At 45.8% G+C, this 16,637-nt stretch overlaps 1 protein-coding gene across 3 annotated transcripts in view; it reads right to left on the reverse strand.

Annotated features, from left to right (window-relative positions):
- Positions 1–12,778: 12,778 nt before the first annotated feature.
- The window catches only part of SETD5 (SET domain containing 5), a 200,203-nt gene continuing 196,344 nt past the window's right edge, over positions 12,779–16,637 (reverse strand). For 2 of the 3 annotated variants that reach the window (XM_030570399.1, XM_030570398.1), the window contains 2 exons: positions 15,153–15,238; positions 12,779–14,980 (listed from right to left, as the gene is read on the reverse strand). In XM_030570399.1, the coding sequence (XP_030426259.1) occupies positions 14,378–14,980; positions 15,153–15,238 (689 nt within the window). In that variant the 3' untranslated portion in view covers positions 12,779–14,377. The remainder of the gene's footprint in view (positions 14,981–15,152; positions 15,239–16,637) is intronic. The other variant, XM_030570400.1, reaches the window with a different exon arrangement.

Genomic DNA, 16,637 nt, shown 5'->3' on the forward strand with positions numbered 1-16,637 from the left:
TGTCCCAGTGTATTGGCCTAAGCCATCGTGGTCACACACCATCCACGGGCTGTGCGAGATGCCAATAGTTGAGGTAGAGCCAGTCCCTTCCAGATGACCTACTGGACAGTGACTAATTTATCAAGTATTACTGTGTCATGATTCAGCGGTGGTAGTGATACCGTACTGGAAATGTACGTGGATCCAGAAACTGAGGGAGACTGGTTTGATTAACATCAACCTTGATTAGGGTTCAATGTCACTAACCCCATGTTACAAATGGTGCTGAAAGGGATTTGTTTGTGCAATTTCACGCATTGCCAGTTTACCAGTTTTTGTTGTACATTAAGGACAATGCCATTTCACTGTTTATTGTTAATACGGTCAGGCAATTTTCTTTTTCAATGTTCCCTAATGGGTTGGTTATGCTAGTTAACATATAACTCCATAAGCAGCACAAAGAATTTCTTTACTTGCCTGATTTTCCTTTACTTACTATTTGTTGCAATTAATTTATTAAAATGTGTTTGTGTTTGGCTGAACAGCTTAACAATGTGCATATTACATACCACATACTGTTATTTTAGTAGCAATACCCTCAATGCTATGAATTATGGTTTTAGAGATGGTGTCTGCTGCCTGATGCTCAAAATAGTTTATTTTACACACACACACACACACACTCTCTCTCTCTCTCTCTCTCTCTCTCTCTCTCCCAACAGACATTCCAGAGTCAAATAATCCTGAATTGTAACCCTGACAGAGAGCCGGGCAACAGCAGCTGAGCCAGCACTCTGATCACTGCATTGCTAATTAATTACTTCAGAGCAGACTCATTAAGAAGAGCTGTGCCTAATTGAAGGGCTGAGGAGAACTAACAGGCTAATTAGGCCATTAGGCAGGTGACACAAAAAGCACAGGGTGCAAGTGGAGAAAGAAGGGGCAAAGCCAAAAGAGAGAGGGCGAGATTGCTCTTCTCTGCTTCCCTCAGGAGCTGAGGGCTCCCAGCACTGTAGGCATCAGGCTGTATAACGTAATGTCTGGTGGAAACTTATGTTGTAAATAAACTGCATGAAGTGTTTGATCACCAGAAAAGTCTCTGAGGTGTTTGAAGACTTGAGTAGAGGCAGAAGTGAGCAGGCTCTGATGCAGTAACCAATAATTCCATCTCACAGACTCATAGACTTTAGGGTCAGAAGGGACCAATATGATCATCTAGTCTGACCTCCTGCACAAAGCAGGCCACAGAACCCTACCCACCCACTTCTATAACAAACCCCTAATCTATGTCTGAGTTATTGAAGTCTTCAAATTGTGGTTTGAAGACCTCAAGCTGCAGAGAATCCACCAGCAAGTGACCCATCCCCCACGCTGCAGAGGAAGGCCAAAAACCTCCAGAGCCTCTGCCAATCTGCCCTGGAGGAAATTCCCTCCCGACCCCAAATATGGCGAACAGCTAAACCTGAGCATGTGGGCAAGACTCACCAGCCAGCACCCAGAAAAGAATTCTCTGCAGTAACTCAGATCCATCCCATCCAACATCCCATCACAGACCACTGGGCATACTTACCTGCTGATAATAAAAGATCAGTTGCCAAATTAATTGCCAAAATTAGGCTATCCCATCATACCATCCCTCCATAAACTTATCAAGCTTATTCTTAAAGCCAGATATGTCTTTTGCCCCCACTACTCCCCTTGGAAGGCTGTTCCAGAACTTCACTCCTCTAATGGTTAGAAACCTTCGTCTAATTTCAAGTCTAAACTTCCTAGTGTCCAGTTTATACCCATTTGTTCTTGTGTCTACATTGGTACTAGACTTTGGAGTCTCCTATTTTGAAAGATATCAGACTGCAGGCTAGTCTTTTGCGCAGCCATGTCTTGTGCACATTCCTGATAAGATGCTGTTATATTAATTACAAAGACATGTACAGTAATGAGACATTTCCTTTTACACAATAACCAAATTCATCCATATTTCAATGAGAGAGATTAAAACCCACAGGTATATGCATAAACTCACTTTGCTTAATAATATACACTTCAAATAACAGACCTGGGCCAGCTAGTAGTTTTTATAATACTTCTATACTTGATTGCACACCCAATTGTTTATATATGGTAGATTGATGTGTAGCTGACCAGCCTGTTATTTATAAAACACTTATCTTTTCTTCTTCTACTGCCTGGGGGTTTTGTCACTGTGCACTGGTATCTTCTGGCACTTCAAGAAAGTTAAGAGTATCTTCAGCTGTTGCATTCCTGAAGGGTTAAAATAATTACTCTTATGGAACAAAGTTTTTACCTTAAGCATTTTGATTATCTGTTTCTGTCTCTCTCTCTGTGGTGTAGACTCTGTAAGAACTTTAACACAAAGGGAGGGCAGAAGTGAGGAGACAGCAGTGTAGGAAGGGAAGGAGACATGAGCCAAAGGAGTGTAATTAACGCTGGAGGGCAGTGAGTTTAGCAAACAGAGAGGCAATAAAAGAAAAACAAAAATATTTGAGTTATATTATTAGCTCTGTGGGGGTTCCATGGTTGGAATGGGGGACTGGGAACTGGGACCTCTGGCTTTTAACCCAGGTCTGGGAGGAAGAGGGGGTTGCTACCTGTTCCCACAAAACCTGAATTTGTTCCCTACGTACCTGTTGCTTTTATCTGCACTTCCAGGTGATTATAGGGCTGCTCTTCCTTGCTGCAATTAACTGTCTTGAGGCAATTCATACACGTTTCTAAGAGTTCTTTGCCACAATACATTTCCTCCCTCTTGCTGGCAATTAAGGGAAGAGCAGAGAAGAGGGGTATTACAGTTGCTTATGCTTTCCACCTGCTGCTTTAATTGCCTATTTTGATTTTGTTCTAGTTTTAAACTGTCTCTTATAGTTTTATTGTTTAACTTTTACTTCATATACTGAATCCTGGGTGAGATGGGGTGGGTGCGCAGGTGGCTGGTTTTTTTCCTCCTGTCCTGCACAGATGAACTGTCCTTATATTTAGTTAGACATTTGCTTACAAAGATTCAAGATCTCCTTTATTATTGTTGGCTGCCATAACAGCTAATTCTTGGGCTTTGCTGTTTCAGCCTTTGCTGTATCTGGGCATTTTGCCCAGAAAAGTTTCACTTGTAATTAACTTTCATATGTTCTCAAATTATGACTTTTAGCCAGGAATTCCTAAAATATTTCTCTTTCGCCTAGAGTGCTTTATCAGGCACTTTCTGTAAAACTGGTTAGTTTAAAAACCGCTGTTTTGCCATGGTGACACCTTTATAAAGAAGTCACAGCAGCACCTCCTGCATGTACTGGAATTGTAGGAGCCCTTGCAGCACTCATTGGCCTGACTGGGACCAGCTGCACAAGTGTACATGAGAGTAACAAACACTAGAGTCCCACCTCATACTGAACGCTATCCCTGCCAGGCAGTGTGGTCATGCCCTTGCACTGCCTGATTTGACTGCCGGTATTGGCTAGATGGTTCCTGGCTGCCTCACCAATTTGTCAACAGTTTCTATAGTCAAATCAATTACCTACACTTTGGTTCGTTACGAAATTTGAGACCAAATAAACAATGCCAGTCAGATTTATTGCTAAAAGCCAATAAGTTACAATATGAGCTCAATCTCCAGCAAGCTGTCTCAAGCAATGTTATTACATTCACTTTACACAGAAGTTACAACCCAAAAGCCATCTATTTTACCTGGTTACAGGTAAAAGGAACTGTCTACTCATCTGAAACTAGCGTTAACCAATCAGTTTTCTAGCATATTTTTCTGGTCTATGGTGTATCCCATACCAATTTGTTCTGAACACATGCAGAGGGTGTGAAGGCAGCTCCTAGGTCTGTACTAGGGTAGCCCAATCATATGTCTTGTGCTTTTCTTTTGGGACATTCCAGCGAATGTAACCACTGTCCTATTTGCTATGGTCAAGCTCTCATGAGTCTGGCCTTGATAACTGCCCTACTTACATAAAACAAAACTTACTTAAATGACTGCAAGGGGTTATGGGATAGTTAGTATAAGTGAGCAGGATTATATAAAAAGCATAAGACAATTAAGTAGTTGAAAGCAGCTATTAAATCCCCCATAACTCTTCTCTTCTGCAGATTAAACAATCCCAGTTCCCTCAGCCTCTCCTCATAAGTCATGTGCTCCAGCCCCCTAAACATTTTTGGTGCCCTCCGCTGGACTCTCTCCAATTTGTCCACATCCTTCTTGTAGTGTGGGGCCAAAAACTGGACACAGTACTCCAGATGAAGCCTCACCAATGTTGAATAGAGGGGAATGATCATGTCCCTAGATCTGCTGGCAATGCCCCTACTTATACAGCCCAAAATGCCATTAGCCTTCTCGGCAACAAGGGCACACTGCTGACTCATATCCAGCTTCTCATTCACTCTAATCCCCAGGTCCTTTTCTGCAGAACTGCTGCTTAGCCAGTCGGTCCCCAGCCTGTAGCGGTGCCTGGGATTCTTCCGTCCTAAGTGCAGGACTCTGCACTTGTCCTTGCTGAACCTCATCAGATTTCTTTTGGCCCAATCCTCCAATTTCTCTAGGTCACTCTGGACCCTATCCCTACCCTCCAGCTATCTACCTCTCACCGCAGCTTAGTGTCATCTGCGAACTTGCTGAGGGTGTAATTATACACTGTACATATATCAGTCTATATTAAGCAGACAAGTTACTGTTGTCTGCTTAATATAGCCTGATATATGTACAGTGTGGATAATATATATATATATATCGCATAACAAATACATACCTGGTCAACAAAACATCTGTCATTTCCCGGTGGAATGCTGCTATTTCTCTGCTGTTTGGGCCCCCTCTAGTGGCTAATTTAACAGATAGGTGCCAGGTAATGAGTTTTGAGGGAAGCTTCTTAAATGCAGACTCACATCTGAGATAGGGCAAATCATATTTTGTGGGAGAGCAAAAGAAGGTTTCAAATGTGCCTCTGGCACAGGCCACAAGCCTTTACCTAATGTCCACTTTTTGTGTCATGATAGGCAGCTGAGCATCTTTGATCGTCCCATAAACCCATTTCCTCTTGAGTCTGCTCCTCAGCATGGTGATGGGAAGGGAATCCTGACTCAGTTACAAAGACGGTCAATCAGGTTCTCTGCACTATGGGCTGGGCCACCCTGTTCCTACCACGTGCCAAGACTCACACCCAGTAGAGAGGCTTGGAGGAGAGCAGAGAGCAAAGCTGCTGATAGCTGCAGGACTGGAGGAGGCCGTATGGCGGGAAGGCCGTTGTTCCCAGTACAGAACACTGGTAGCTGTGCAGTTGTGAGGGCAAACACATGGGCATGCTCTCCAGGCTCCTGCTTCAAACTCCACTACTAGTGGAATTTAAGCTTATGAGCAGGTTTTGTTTCCTGCCAGGCACACAGACACTAGGCGTTGCTCATGGGGGCTTTCCAGCTGCAATCCTAACAGAGGAGGGGTAGACTTCTAGCTGCCCAGTTTAAGTATGTAGCTCCGGACAGTGTGGGCCTCTCTGCTCAAAGGTCACATTTTGAGATACCAAAGCCATAGTAGATGAGGGTGTCCTGAACCATCATACTGTCCATGTGCACTTGTGCTTAGAGAGCCCAGTCCTGCGGATGGTGTGCTGAGTGAGCTCTCCCTCCTGAACATGCTGCTCCTTTACAAGAAGTTTGACTGAAAGTCTAAAAGTTCAAATCTGATTGGAGAGGTCCTGTGCCGCACCCAATGCAGAGTAGGCCAGTGTCAGCCACTGTCCATGTGAACTAGGAAAATGTACAGCTTGCAACTGCTGTGGAGATGTGCCATGGATACTGCAGACATAGATGCACCCATCAGACCCAATACTCACAGCAATGGCTGCACTGTCAAAGCACAATCGTAGCTGAGAATGAAGAAGGCATAGTGGGGGGTCCCAGAAGCAGGTAGGACTGGCAGCCACGATGGTAGAGCTTGCTCCTTTCCTTTTGCATCTTTCGGTCAGTCCTCTCATTTATTTTGTTCACCAGTTAGGCTTAATTTCCAATACACCAATTTTGGTTACTTAATTGCCAGTCCCACAACTTTCTGTTTACCAGACATCATCTTAACACAGTCCTCGCTGTATATCTGTAGGCGATTGTGTGGGGATTCAGTCCATCTCTTTCCTCAGGAGCATTTATTGTTATAGGTTATTATGCCACATCATAAACTTTTATCCACTTTCCTGGGACAAGTGGGTACATTTGTAGCCTCAAGTATTACAATAGTTCCTACCTACACAAATCATCTGCTGGGGGAGAACTGGCACTTTATCATGAACCTCAAGCCCCTGGTGATGACACAGATTTGCACTTTCAAGAGCAGTATTAGTGTCCCACCCTGGGCAGTTAGGCCACAAGCATTTAGTGATAACACAGGAAGTAGATGCCAACCCAAAAGCCAAGACAGAAATTTAATGCTTAGTCTCCCTGTTTGGGTGTCTGTAAGGTCCAGAGCTCACAGTTTTCCTGTAGATTTGTAAAGCCAGAAGGGACCAGTGTGACCATGTAAGTCTGACTGCCTGCACAGCACAGGCCAGCGCTTCAGCCAGTAGTCTGTGAAACAAACTTATAGCTGCAAAGAGGCCTGTGGCACCTTATAGACTAACAGACATTTTGGAGCATGAGCTTTATCGCTGCTGTTTGTGCTACAGCAGTTATGTGGGAGAGACACCTGGGTTTGAGCTGAAGACTTCCAGTGATGGGGAATTTACCTCATCCTCAGTAAGTTGTTCTAATGGTTAATTACCCCTCAGCACGGAACCTGCATCTGAGTTCTAGTCTGTGTTTATCTAGCTTTAGCCTCCGAAACACTGGATTGCGTTCTGCCTTTCTCTGCCCTCTCCTACCAGACTCTCCTCCCCAGGTAGATAATTTGAAACCAAGCTCAAGTCACCTCTTAAACTTCAGCTGGATAAACTAAATTGAGCTGCCTAAATCACTCTTTATAAAGGCAGTTCCCCCCCGATCTGTTAAGCATTCTTTTCTGAACCATTGTAAAGTTTTCAACATCCTTTTCGACGTGTGGCCAGCAGGTTGGGACAGTAATGGTCTCACAAGTACTGTATACGGAGGTAATAACACTGTTCTGCTCTTACCTGCCAGTCCCTCCACAGAAGGATTGAGTTTGTCCGCATGGCAACAGCATTCGCACTGGACATTCACTGCCCACTGGTTATCTAGACGGAGCCCCTAAATCCTTTTCAGCGTTGCTGCTTTCTGTAAGGCTATGCCTACTCCTGTGCATGTCTTAGCATACTGGACCATGGACACGTGCCCTACACGGAGAGTCCTCACTGCTACTCTTACACAATGGGCTTGGCTACACTTGCAAATTACAGCGCATTGAAGGAGTCCCGGGCACACTAGTTCACTACCCGTCCGCACTGGCAATGCACACAGAGCGCTCTGACTGCACAGCTAGAGCGCTGCTGGTGCTCCACCTCAGTGAGTGGAATAACGTTTGATGCGCGCCCGCTGGAGCACCCCAGCGTCAGTGTGAATGGGTGTTGCATTACTGCGCTCTGATCTGCCTCCGGAAAGATCCCATAATCCCCTGAAGTGACCACTTGTCATTGTTTTGGATATGCCCTTTGAAAGCTCCATCTGACAGCCGGCTGCTTATCTGCTCTGAGACAAAGCAACCATTGCTGTGGAATGTGTGAGAGAGGGTCTGCTGCTGTCTGAATTTACAAGACAGCATGCTGACATCCTCAGCCCCCCAAAAACCCACTCTCTCTTCCCCCACATACACACGTCCTGTTGCACTCCACCCTACCCCCATTTGAAAAGCACATTGCAGCCACTTGCATTCTGGGATAGCTACCACAATGCACTGCTCTGTGTGGCCATTGCAAGAGCTGCTGATGTGGCCACGCCAGTCCTACTGAGCTCTACAAAGGCTGGTTTAACTACCAGCGCTGTACATCTGCAAGTGTAGCCATGCCCAATGTTTTGTGCTGCTACTTTTGGGCAGTACCCCAGGGTTCTGAGTGGACAAGGAGACCCTCTAGTAATCACTTTGCTGCATGTTGTTGGTATTGGCCCATTCAGACATTTGCCAATGGCAGTTCTGGCTCATTGCTGTGTTTCCTGCCAAAGTTGATGGAAGATGTGGATCATTGGGAAAACTATCTTGTTCTGCACCTTACTGCAGGACAAATGGTTATGCAGCAAAGAATGAAGTCAATGAGATCCTGGATGGAATTTGGACAAAACTTTCTGACCCATCCAAAACAGCTGTCCTTGAGGGTCAATGACACTTTACCCAGTGCTCATGGTACAGATATGGTGCCTGCCAGTATTGCCATGGTATTCCCTTGTTGGGGCAGAGGGTCAATTTGGTGCAGGAGAACCAGAGCAGTGTGGTGGACTCACATTGTTTTGGAAACCAGGGATGACCAGTAGTGGCTTCAGAACTGCCAGATGCGGAAACAGACTTTCCTGGAGCTGTGCAAGAAGCGCGCACTAAACCTCTAGCAGCAGAACATTTGAGTCTGGGAAGCCAGAGCAGTGCCAAAGTGAGTTTGTATTACCATGTGGACGCTGGCTACAATAGACAGCTAGAGGTCTGTTGCATTCCACTTTGGGGGATGGAAAAGCTATGGTTGACAGTGTAGTGGTGTAGGTACACTGCTCTACCCATGGGTGCTTGCCATAAGAAAAGCTCCAGAAATAATAGATGGCTTTCAGAGGACTTGACTTTCAAACTGTGCAGGGCCGTAACTGACACCCATATCCCACGATTTAGCCCACAGGGGTGAGTCTGTAAACTGAAAAAGTTACTAGTCCCTTGTTCTGCAAGGCTTAGGCCTTGTCTACACTGCATAGTTTTGGCGGCAGAAGTTATACCGCTTTAATTAAAACCGCTGTTGCATGTCCACACTAGCTCCTTGTGTCAGCAGAGCACAGCCACACTAGCAATTCTTGCATTGACACAGAGAGCAGTGCACTGTGGTAGCAATCCCTTCCCTCCCTCTCCCTCCACCTCCCACCCTTATCCATGCAGTTCCCGTTTGAAAGCGGACAGTAAGATCAGGAGATTGGGAGAAGCACTGAAATTGTGTAATATTCCAAGGGAAGAAAGAAAGCTGTTACTAACTTTAGACAACCAACTATACGTTTACTACTGTCCCATCCCCAACTGGGACCTTTCTACATGCCCCTTCCTTCTCCCAGTCCTCATAGCCATGGGCCCATCGCTGCTTGAATGCTGGCCGAGAACGCAGACACGGGCACAGTGATGTTCTGTTAATCTGTTTTTAAGAAATAGCTTTAGCCTAATGTGTAACAGTAGTTCATCAGAAATCAATAAAATAATTGATTTATAACCATCTCTTGCTTGGGGTCCATTTCAGGGTGGAGCCAAGCTGGGGCTGGATGGCAAGGGGAAGTTGAAGGTCAGTAAGATGATGGGGCATGACAGTGCCTTGGCTTCAGTGTTGCAGTTCAATCTCTCAGGGTATGTCTACACTACAGGATAAATTCGAATTAGCTTAAACCGATTTTATAAAACAGATATTATAAAGTCGATTGTGCGCGTCCACACTAGGCACATTAATTCGGTGGTGTGCGTCCGTGGTCTGAGGCTAGCATCGATTTCTGGAGCGGTGCACTGTGGGTAGCTACTGTAAAAGAATGAGGCCAATAACGTCGATTTGCGTCCACACTAACCCTAAATCGATATAGTAATATCGATTTTACCGTTACTTCTCTCGTTTTGTAGGAGTACAGAAATCGATTTAAAGAGCCCTTTAAATCGATATAAAGAGCAGTGTAGTGTGGACGGGTGCAGCGTTAAATCGATTTAATGCTGTTAAAATCAGTTTAACAGCGTAGTGTGGACCAGGCCTCAGAGGCAGAGCAATGCATGGCATATTATTCACGGAGGATAAGCACAGTACTTCAAATGACCTGGATCTTAACATCAGGAATTTAGCAACAGAGCAAGAGGTGAGAATTGGCAGGGAGGGTAGGGGTCCATTTTAACTTACCAGCCTCAGGTTCTGGTTCCTGCTGTGGTTTGGGATCCTCCTCAGATTCAGGGGGGGTGGGGGAGGAGGTAGGGGGGCTTCTTCCACCAGCTCCTCCGGTTAGAGGTGCAGAATTACATGCTCCTTGCAGGACATCCTCCGTGGTCCCTGCTGCCCTCTCTCCCTGGCCCTCACCAGCATCCCGTTGGACAATGAGGCCAGTATGGTTGATGAGGGACTTGTGAGTCATTTCAGGCTTTGTACAGGGACCCCTCGAGAGCACCTGGGTCATTGCAGGTACAATGAGCCTCATGAAGTCACTGCTGGAGTCCTTGGCCCTCCTATACAGAAGCCTCCAGTGCTTCACGAGCCAGAGCCAACCAAACACCTGCCTGCTCCAGCCTCCTGAAACTTGGCAGCACAGGAGGTCCTACTGCTCCAGGACAAGCTGTGGAGAATGGTGTAATCCCACCCCACATTGATCTGCACTGGGTGTGGTCAGCAGGCCAGGTAGCCGCTGAACAATGCGTAAAGAGTACTGTGGAGAGTTGTCCTGCAATAGTCATCACAGTTCACTACGGCTTGTGACAACAGGGGGACAGGTACCTTTGTAGACGGGTCCGGGTCCGGAAGAAAAGGGTTCAGTGCATTATGGCAATGGGGGTGGAGGACTGCAGATGCTTGAGACTAGGTACCCTAACCCCCATCCAGACTGCCATGGGGCTGTGCATTCACTCACACCCCTCACGTGTGCTAGCTTACTCGCCTTCATGCATGTGCTTCTGGGATTTAGGGGTGGACAACATGGAGGTTAGGGCACAACCACAGCATGGAGAAGTGAAGTGAACAGTCGCTAGTATAGACACCCCTATGTGTGACCTACTCTCTATTCCTAGATATATTACCTTGCATTTATCTGTATTGCACTGCATCTTTTGTTTAAATTAGTCCAGTTTACCAAGCAATCCTGGATGGTCTGTATAACTGACCTGTCCCCATCATTTAACACACTTCGAATTTGTTTTATCTACACATTTTACCAGCAATAATTTTATATTTTCCTCCAGGTTGTTAATAAAGATATTGAATTGCATTGGCCCAGGAACAGATTCCTGGAGGACTCAACTAGAAACAATCCCCCTCTACATTAGTAGCAACACCATCCAAAAAAACAAACCACCATACCAAAGTGTCCCAAACTGAAGAAATGGCCTCAAACCTTTCAGACAACTAACCAGATCTGACTGGAAGACAGGTATAGACATGGAAAAAGTATCCATTAAAGTGTCACAAGCACGGAGCTGGATGGTTCATGAGGTGCATTCCCCTGCAGGAAGTTCCTTTACCTCCTGGCTGGCTGCAACATTCAGGAGTGTGAGAGAGAACAGACAGTAGGCACCTGGCTTGTGCTCTACCCTGCTATCAAACTCTGCTTCAAGGATAAAAAAACAACTAGGGGATTTCTGCCAGTCTTGTGCTCAGAGCCAGGAGTGAGAATCCCAAACATGTGGTATCTTTAGAGGATGAAGTTACTGTAAAGTTAGAATCAAGAAAGTAGTAAGGGAGGAAAAAAAAGTCACCTGCTCTATCTTATGTATCAGAGGGGTAGCCGTGTTAGTCTGGATCTGTAAAAGCAGCAAAGAATCCTGTGGCACCTTATAGACTAACAGACGTTTTGGAGCCTGAGCTTTCATGGGTGAATACCCACTTCGTCGGATGCATGTGGGTATTCACCCACAAAAGCTCATGCTCCAAATATCTGTTAGTCTATAAGGTGCCACAGTATTCTTTGCTGCTTTTCCCCTATCTTAGGGCCACACACCACTGTCCTAGAGAAAGGTTTTCCTCAGATCTCTTTCAATAAAACAAGTATTTAGAAACCTGATCAGCTATGACCTTCCTGTACACAGCTAAACTATGAGTGACCTACACAAGGAAAACCTTTGCTCCGTGAGATATGAAGTTTAGTCAAAGGCTTTTTAAACGAGAAGGCCAACTGGGAGAAGGGAGCTGAAGATTCAGACCACTGAGCTGTGTAGTGGAACAATGTTGTGCAGCTCAGCCAGAGAGACTGCTTTCTTGTTTTGACACCCAGTGATGTAGGATGTATGCACAAATGTTAAAAAGATTTTTTTCAATATCCAGGAAGTATTGCATCTATGTAAAGACCAGAATCTCAACACCTAGAGCCTGAGCATTTCAAACAGCAGAATTACATAATAAAAGTTGTAAAGTGGAAAGTTATTAATTCTCTTCATTGAAAGTTATTGTGTCTTCCAGAAAATGTTGTATTGACTTTTCCCCTATCTTGTGAGCGTTTCAGTTTTTTAAAAAAATTCTACTGCGTATCGCAGTACGATGCCAACTCAAGGCGATCCCTCTTCAGATCAGTACACATCATTAGCTGCTATGGGCTGATGAAATGGTGTGTGGCTAACTATAGGGAATCTCATGATTCAAGGGAAGCAACTCGCAAATCCCTGGGAAAGTTCGATTCCAAGGCAGCATGTGATATCACTGGGGATTTTGATTTTTACTCAATATTCCAGCTGAGCTGACAAATAAGCAGGTTGTGTGACTTGCCCATGATAACCCAAATCAGAATTCAAGATTTGTTCTGCAACTAAGGGTAGGGGGGCAAAAAAGGGCAGAGAGGCATAAAATCCCTGGCCGTAGGTCTGTGCTCAGGGCGAGGACATTAAAGCCGCTAAAAAAGGGAAGAGAAATTCCAAAATGTTGATTTTCAAGTTAAGTATTTTTATTATCAAAATTATTACATCTCTTGTGAAAGTTCAAATGTTACAGCATGGTGTAAAACCCCACTAGAGTCAGAAGCTGCAGCCTCCACCTTTCCAAGAGCTTTCCAGGGTGCCTCTCTTCTGCACCCTGCACATGCCGAGGTGCTGGAACCTCTGCATGCTGCTCCCAACCCCCAAATCCACTGTTGCCACTAGGCAGGGCAGAGCCTGCCTGCCCCATGCTGCACACAGCATGAAATGGGAGACTACACACCCAGGTCTAAACTGAGTGAAGTTTACACCTATTTTATACAGTATACAGAGACACCCGCATTCCAGGTGACAAGTTCAATCCCCAACACATACTCAGCCAGACTGTTGGAGAAAGTTACTTTGTTTTAATATTTTAAAAGTCTCCCCTACCTTGAACATACACCTGATTTCAATTGTGAATTAGAGAACTTGTAACAGCCCTACAAAAGGAAGAAGACTGTGCATTTGAAAGAGGGAGACAGACTCACAGCATTATTTTGTCCAACAGAAAAAGGAGAAGGCCCACTGCAGCACCAGGGACTCTACCTGTTGTATATTAGCTAACCTAATATGGTTATAACTGAATATAAAATTAGATAAATAAAAACACGCCTGATATTACAGTAAACAAGTGAGAAAGAAGCTGGCAATTGTATGGAGCTGAACTGACAGCACACTCCCTTTGGGCTGGCTTTGGCGCCACTCTATCACTAGGCGGGAGGATTCACTCTGTGATACTTTACATCTACAGCTCCCAACTTACCAAGGCCTGGAGTCCCCACCAACCATGCACTCTGGGGGAGACACTCCATAGCCCACGCATAGACCCCAGTACAAACATGACTCATTTGGACAGCCCCCAGAGCAGTGACACCAGTGTCACCCCTACTCAACTCCCCCAGTCTCACACAGTGACAATGTTCATGGAGACCTTCCTGTTGATGATACACACTGCAGCACACGACACCCAGCTAGTGACAAACATTCACAGATCCCCGTTAGTGACATTCACAGGAGCCACCCGTTTGGTTACATCCGGCAGAGCCCCGAAACCCACCTGTCAGCGACAATCACACACCCTCACTCTCTCCTAGTCCCAGTGCTAACTGACCAGTTCTTGGAGTCTATCACAATGGAAATGGGTCTAGTTGTGGGGGGGTCACAGCCCAGGCCCAAAGGTGGTGCATGTGCTGGTCTGTCGTGACTGGAATGATCGTAACGTATGAAAGCCCTCCCCCCGAGGCACTGAGAACCTGACCTCCAAGAGAGCTTTGGGAATGGAGTTTAACTTCCCCCAGATTTTTCTTTAAATTGTTTTCATACTTAAAAAGATGTCCTTACTGCACAAGTGAGTACGGCTATGGGCAAGGACAGGAGACAGAGGCTGCATCACAGTCATTGCACTTAGAACCATTTGCTTTTCTGCAATGTACCCAGCTTTGCTACAGTCTCTGCCTCAGAGAAATATGCATCCTCCTCCGAGGGCAGAGGCTGCCTCTGCTCACAAGTCTTACTCATTTACTCCAGCCTCTGACCCCCTGCACCCCCAGCATCAGGTGCAAGCTCCCAGCATTGGCCCAGAAGCCACTTCCAGAGGCAGCTGGAAGGAGTTATGGGCAATTCGGTTCTCCTTGAATCCAGGCAACCCTAGGAAAGTCCTGTCTGAGTCTTTACTCCTGGACCTTGAAGCTGCTGCAGTCTATACTGATGGACACTGCCTCCCCCACGGTGTGGATAGTGCTGTGAACTGGAAACCCCTGACCCTTTGGAGCTCTGGTGGAGAGCAGGCTGCCCAGAATTAGGCAGGCTGATAGTCCGCAAGTCTGACTGCAATGATCTGGAACTTTGGGGAGCAGAGCTGGAACCTGATGCTCCTGTGCAGGACTGAGAAACCGACCCCAAGGATACTAAGTCTGCAGCAACCTGCTGTGCTGGACTGGCAGCAGCAGAGTGACTCTTCTTCAGAAGGCTGCTATTAACGCTACTTCCGGAGTGCTGCTGGCTGCTGTAATATCCAGAATTCCCTGCAGACAGAGCTGGGGAGTCCGTGGAAACTGAATGGGCAGGGCTGGAATAGGAGGTGGATGAAAGGGACACTTCCGACAAGCAGTGAGTGGGGTTGTGTCCTGTTCTTGGTGGAGCTGCTCGGTAGCTGTATCCAGGAGACGGCGCAGAGTGTCCTCTGTAGGGGGAGGAACTCTGCTGAAGGAGAGCCTGGGACTCTGCTCGGGGACTGTCAGACTGCAGGAGCTGGAGAAGGTTGGGGGAGGGGGAGAAAAAGTGTCAGAGCACAAATATTTCCTCCTCTCTCTAACCCCCACTTAGCAACACTGTTTGCTGTTCAAGCAACCTGATCAGTTGCTGACAATAAACTGCAGGTTCTGATGCTTGCCTGTGACTAGAAATCAATGATGGATCTTACCTGGTAGCTGTATCTAGAAGGGCTGTAAACTGCTGGTCCTTTGAGTGCAGAACTGAGAACTTCTGGGGTGTCTCCATCAGCAGTACCTAGAAGGCATAGCACAGTCAACTTAAACTTCACTTCCTGGACCAGGGCCACAACTGATCTCTCCTAAGCTCATCTGTGTGCACTCCAGTTATCTTGTTCCATAGTCCTGCTGCAGGTAAGGCAAGAGCACCACTCAGCACCTCAAGTCATTGGGGCCTCAGAAGCCAAATGAAATTAACTAACAGCAATCTGGAGAATCCCAACACCCACAAGAGCCACCAGCATGAGTAAAGAATGGTTATTTACCCCCCAGTAACTGATCCTTCAAGATGTTGTAGTCGGCATGGAGCACACTGTAGGGGACCATGAGCCTCATGTGCATAAGATCTTTTAACTTTTTCACAGCAGTATCTGTTGGGGCTGCGCCTGTGCTCTGAGCCTCCTCGTGCTTCTGCATGAAGGGTGGGGCAGCCACAATCCTCCTTCAGTTCCCTCACAGTTCAAACATGTTATGTTATTGACAAAGTGTGACCATATCGATCATTGTTGCAATCACTGTTATATATTTGCTGCAAATATTGTACAAAGGTTGCTGTGTGAGGTGTCTATAAAAAGGTTATGATTATATCTGTATGTGTGTATCATTTTTGTAGTTGAAGTTATAAATATTGGCTATGTACTTGTACCTCAATGTGTTTGATCAAAGGCTGTCTATACTGCCACTTCCAGTGCTAAAGCTTTTGTTGTTCAGGGGTGTGAAAAAATACCCCAAGCAACAAAAGTTTTAGCGCTGAAAAGCACCAGTATAGACAGAACTTTATCGCGGGGAGCTACTACCACTTATTAGGGTTTTTGTTTTTTTTTTTAAATCGCCATAAGAGCTCTCCCCTGGCGATAAAGTGTGCCTGCATTGCCCATGTCACAACGCTGCTGCGGCTGCGCTGTAATGTGGGTAGTGTAGACATACTCTAAATAGCATTAGTGAAGCACTTGGTCAGCTTCTTAAGAAAGGAATTTGCAAATTTTAAGTGCCCAGTCAAGAAACATTTAACTGATAATGGCCCTTGGGAGACTCCAATCCACATAAGTATTCCTGGGAACGTTCAAGGTAGCATGTGAGCCATAGCTGCCACCTGCAAACTGAGTCATGCATGGACATGTGACTTGCCCATGTGACTTCTGTCATAAACAGATAGCTAAGGGTTAATGTCTCTTTCACCTGAAGCACCTGACCAGAGGACCAATCAGGAAACCGGATTTTTTTTCAACTTTGGGTGGAGGGAATTTTGTGTCTGAGGTCTTTGTCTGCCTGCCTGCTTTCTCTGAGCTTTGGAGAAGTAGTTTCTGCTTTCTAATCTTCTGTTTCTAAGTGTAAGGACAAAGAGATCAGATACTAAGTTATATGGTTTCTTTTCTTTGGTATTTGCATGAATATAAGTGCTGGAGTGCTTTGATTTG

The sequence above is a fragment of the Gopherus evgoodei genome, chromosome 7, assembly GCF_007399415.2.
Source record: "Gopherus evgoodei ecotype Sinaloan lineage chromosome 7, rGopEvg1_v1.p, whole genome shotgun sequence".
Taxonomy (NCBI): Eukaryota; Metazoa; Chordata; order Testudines; family Testudinidae; genus Gopherus; species Gopherus evgoodei.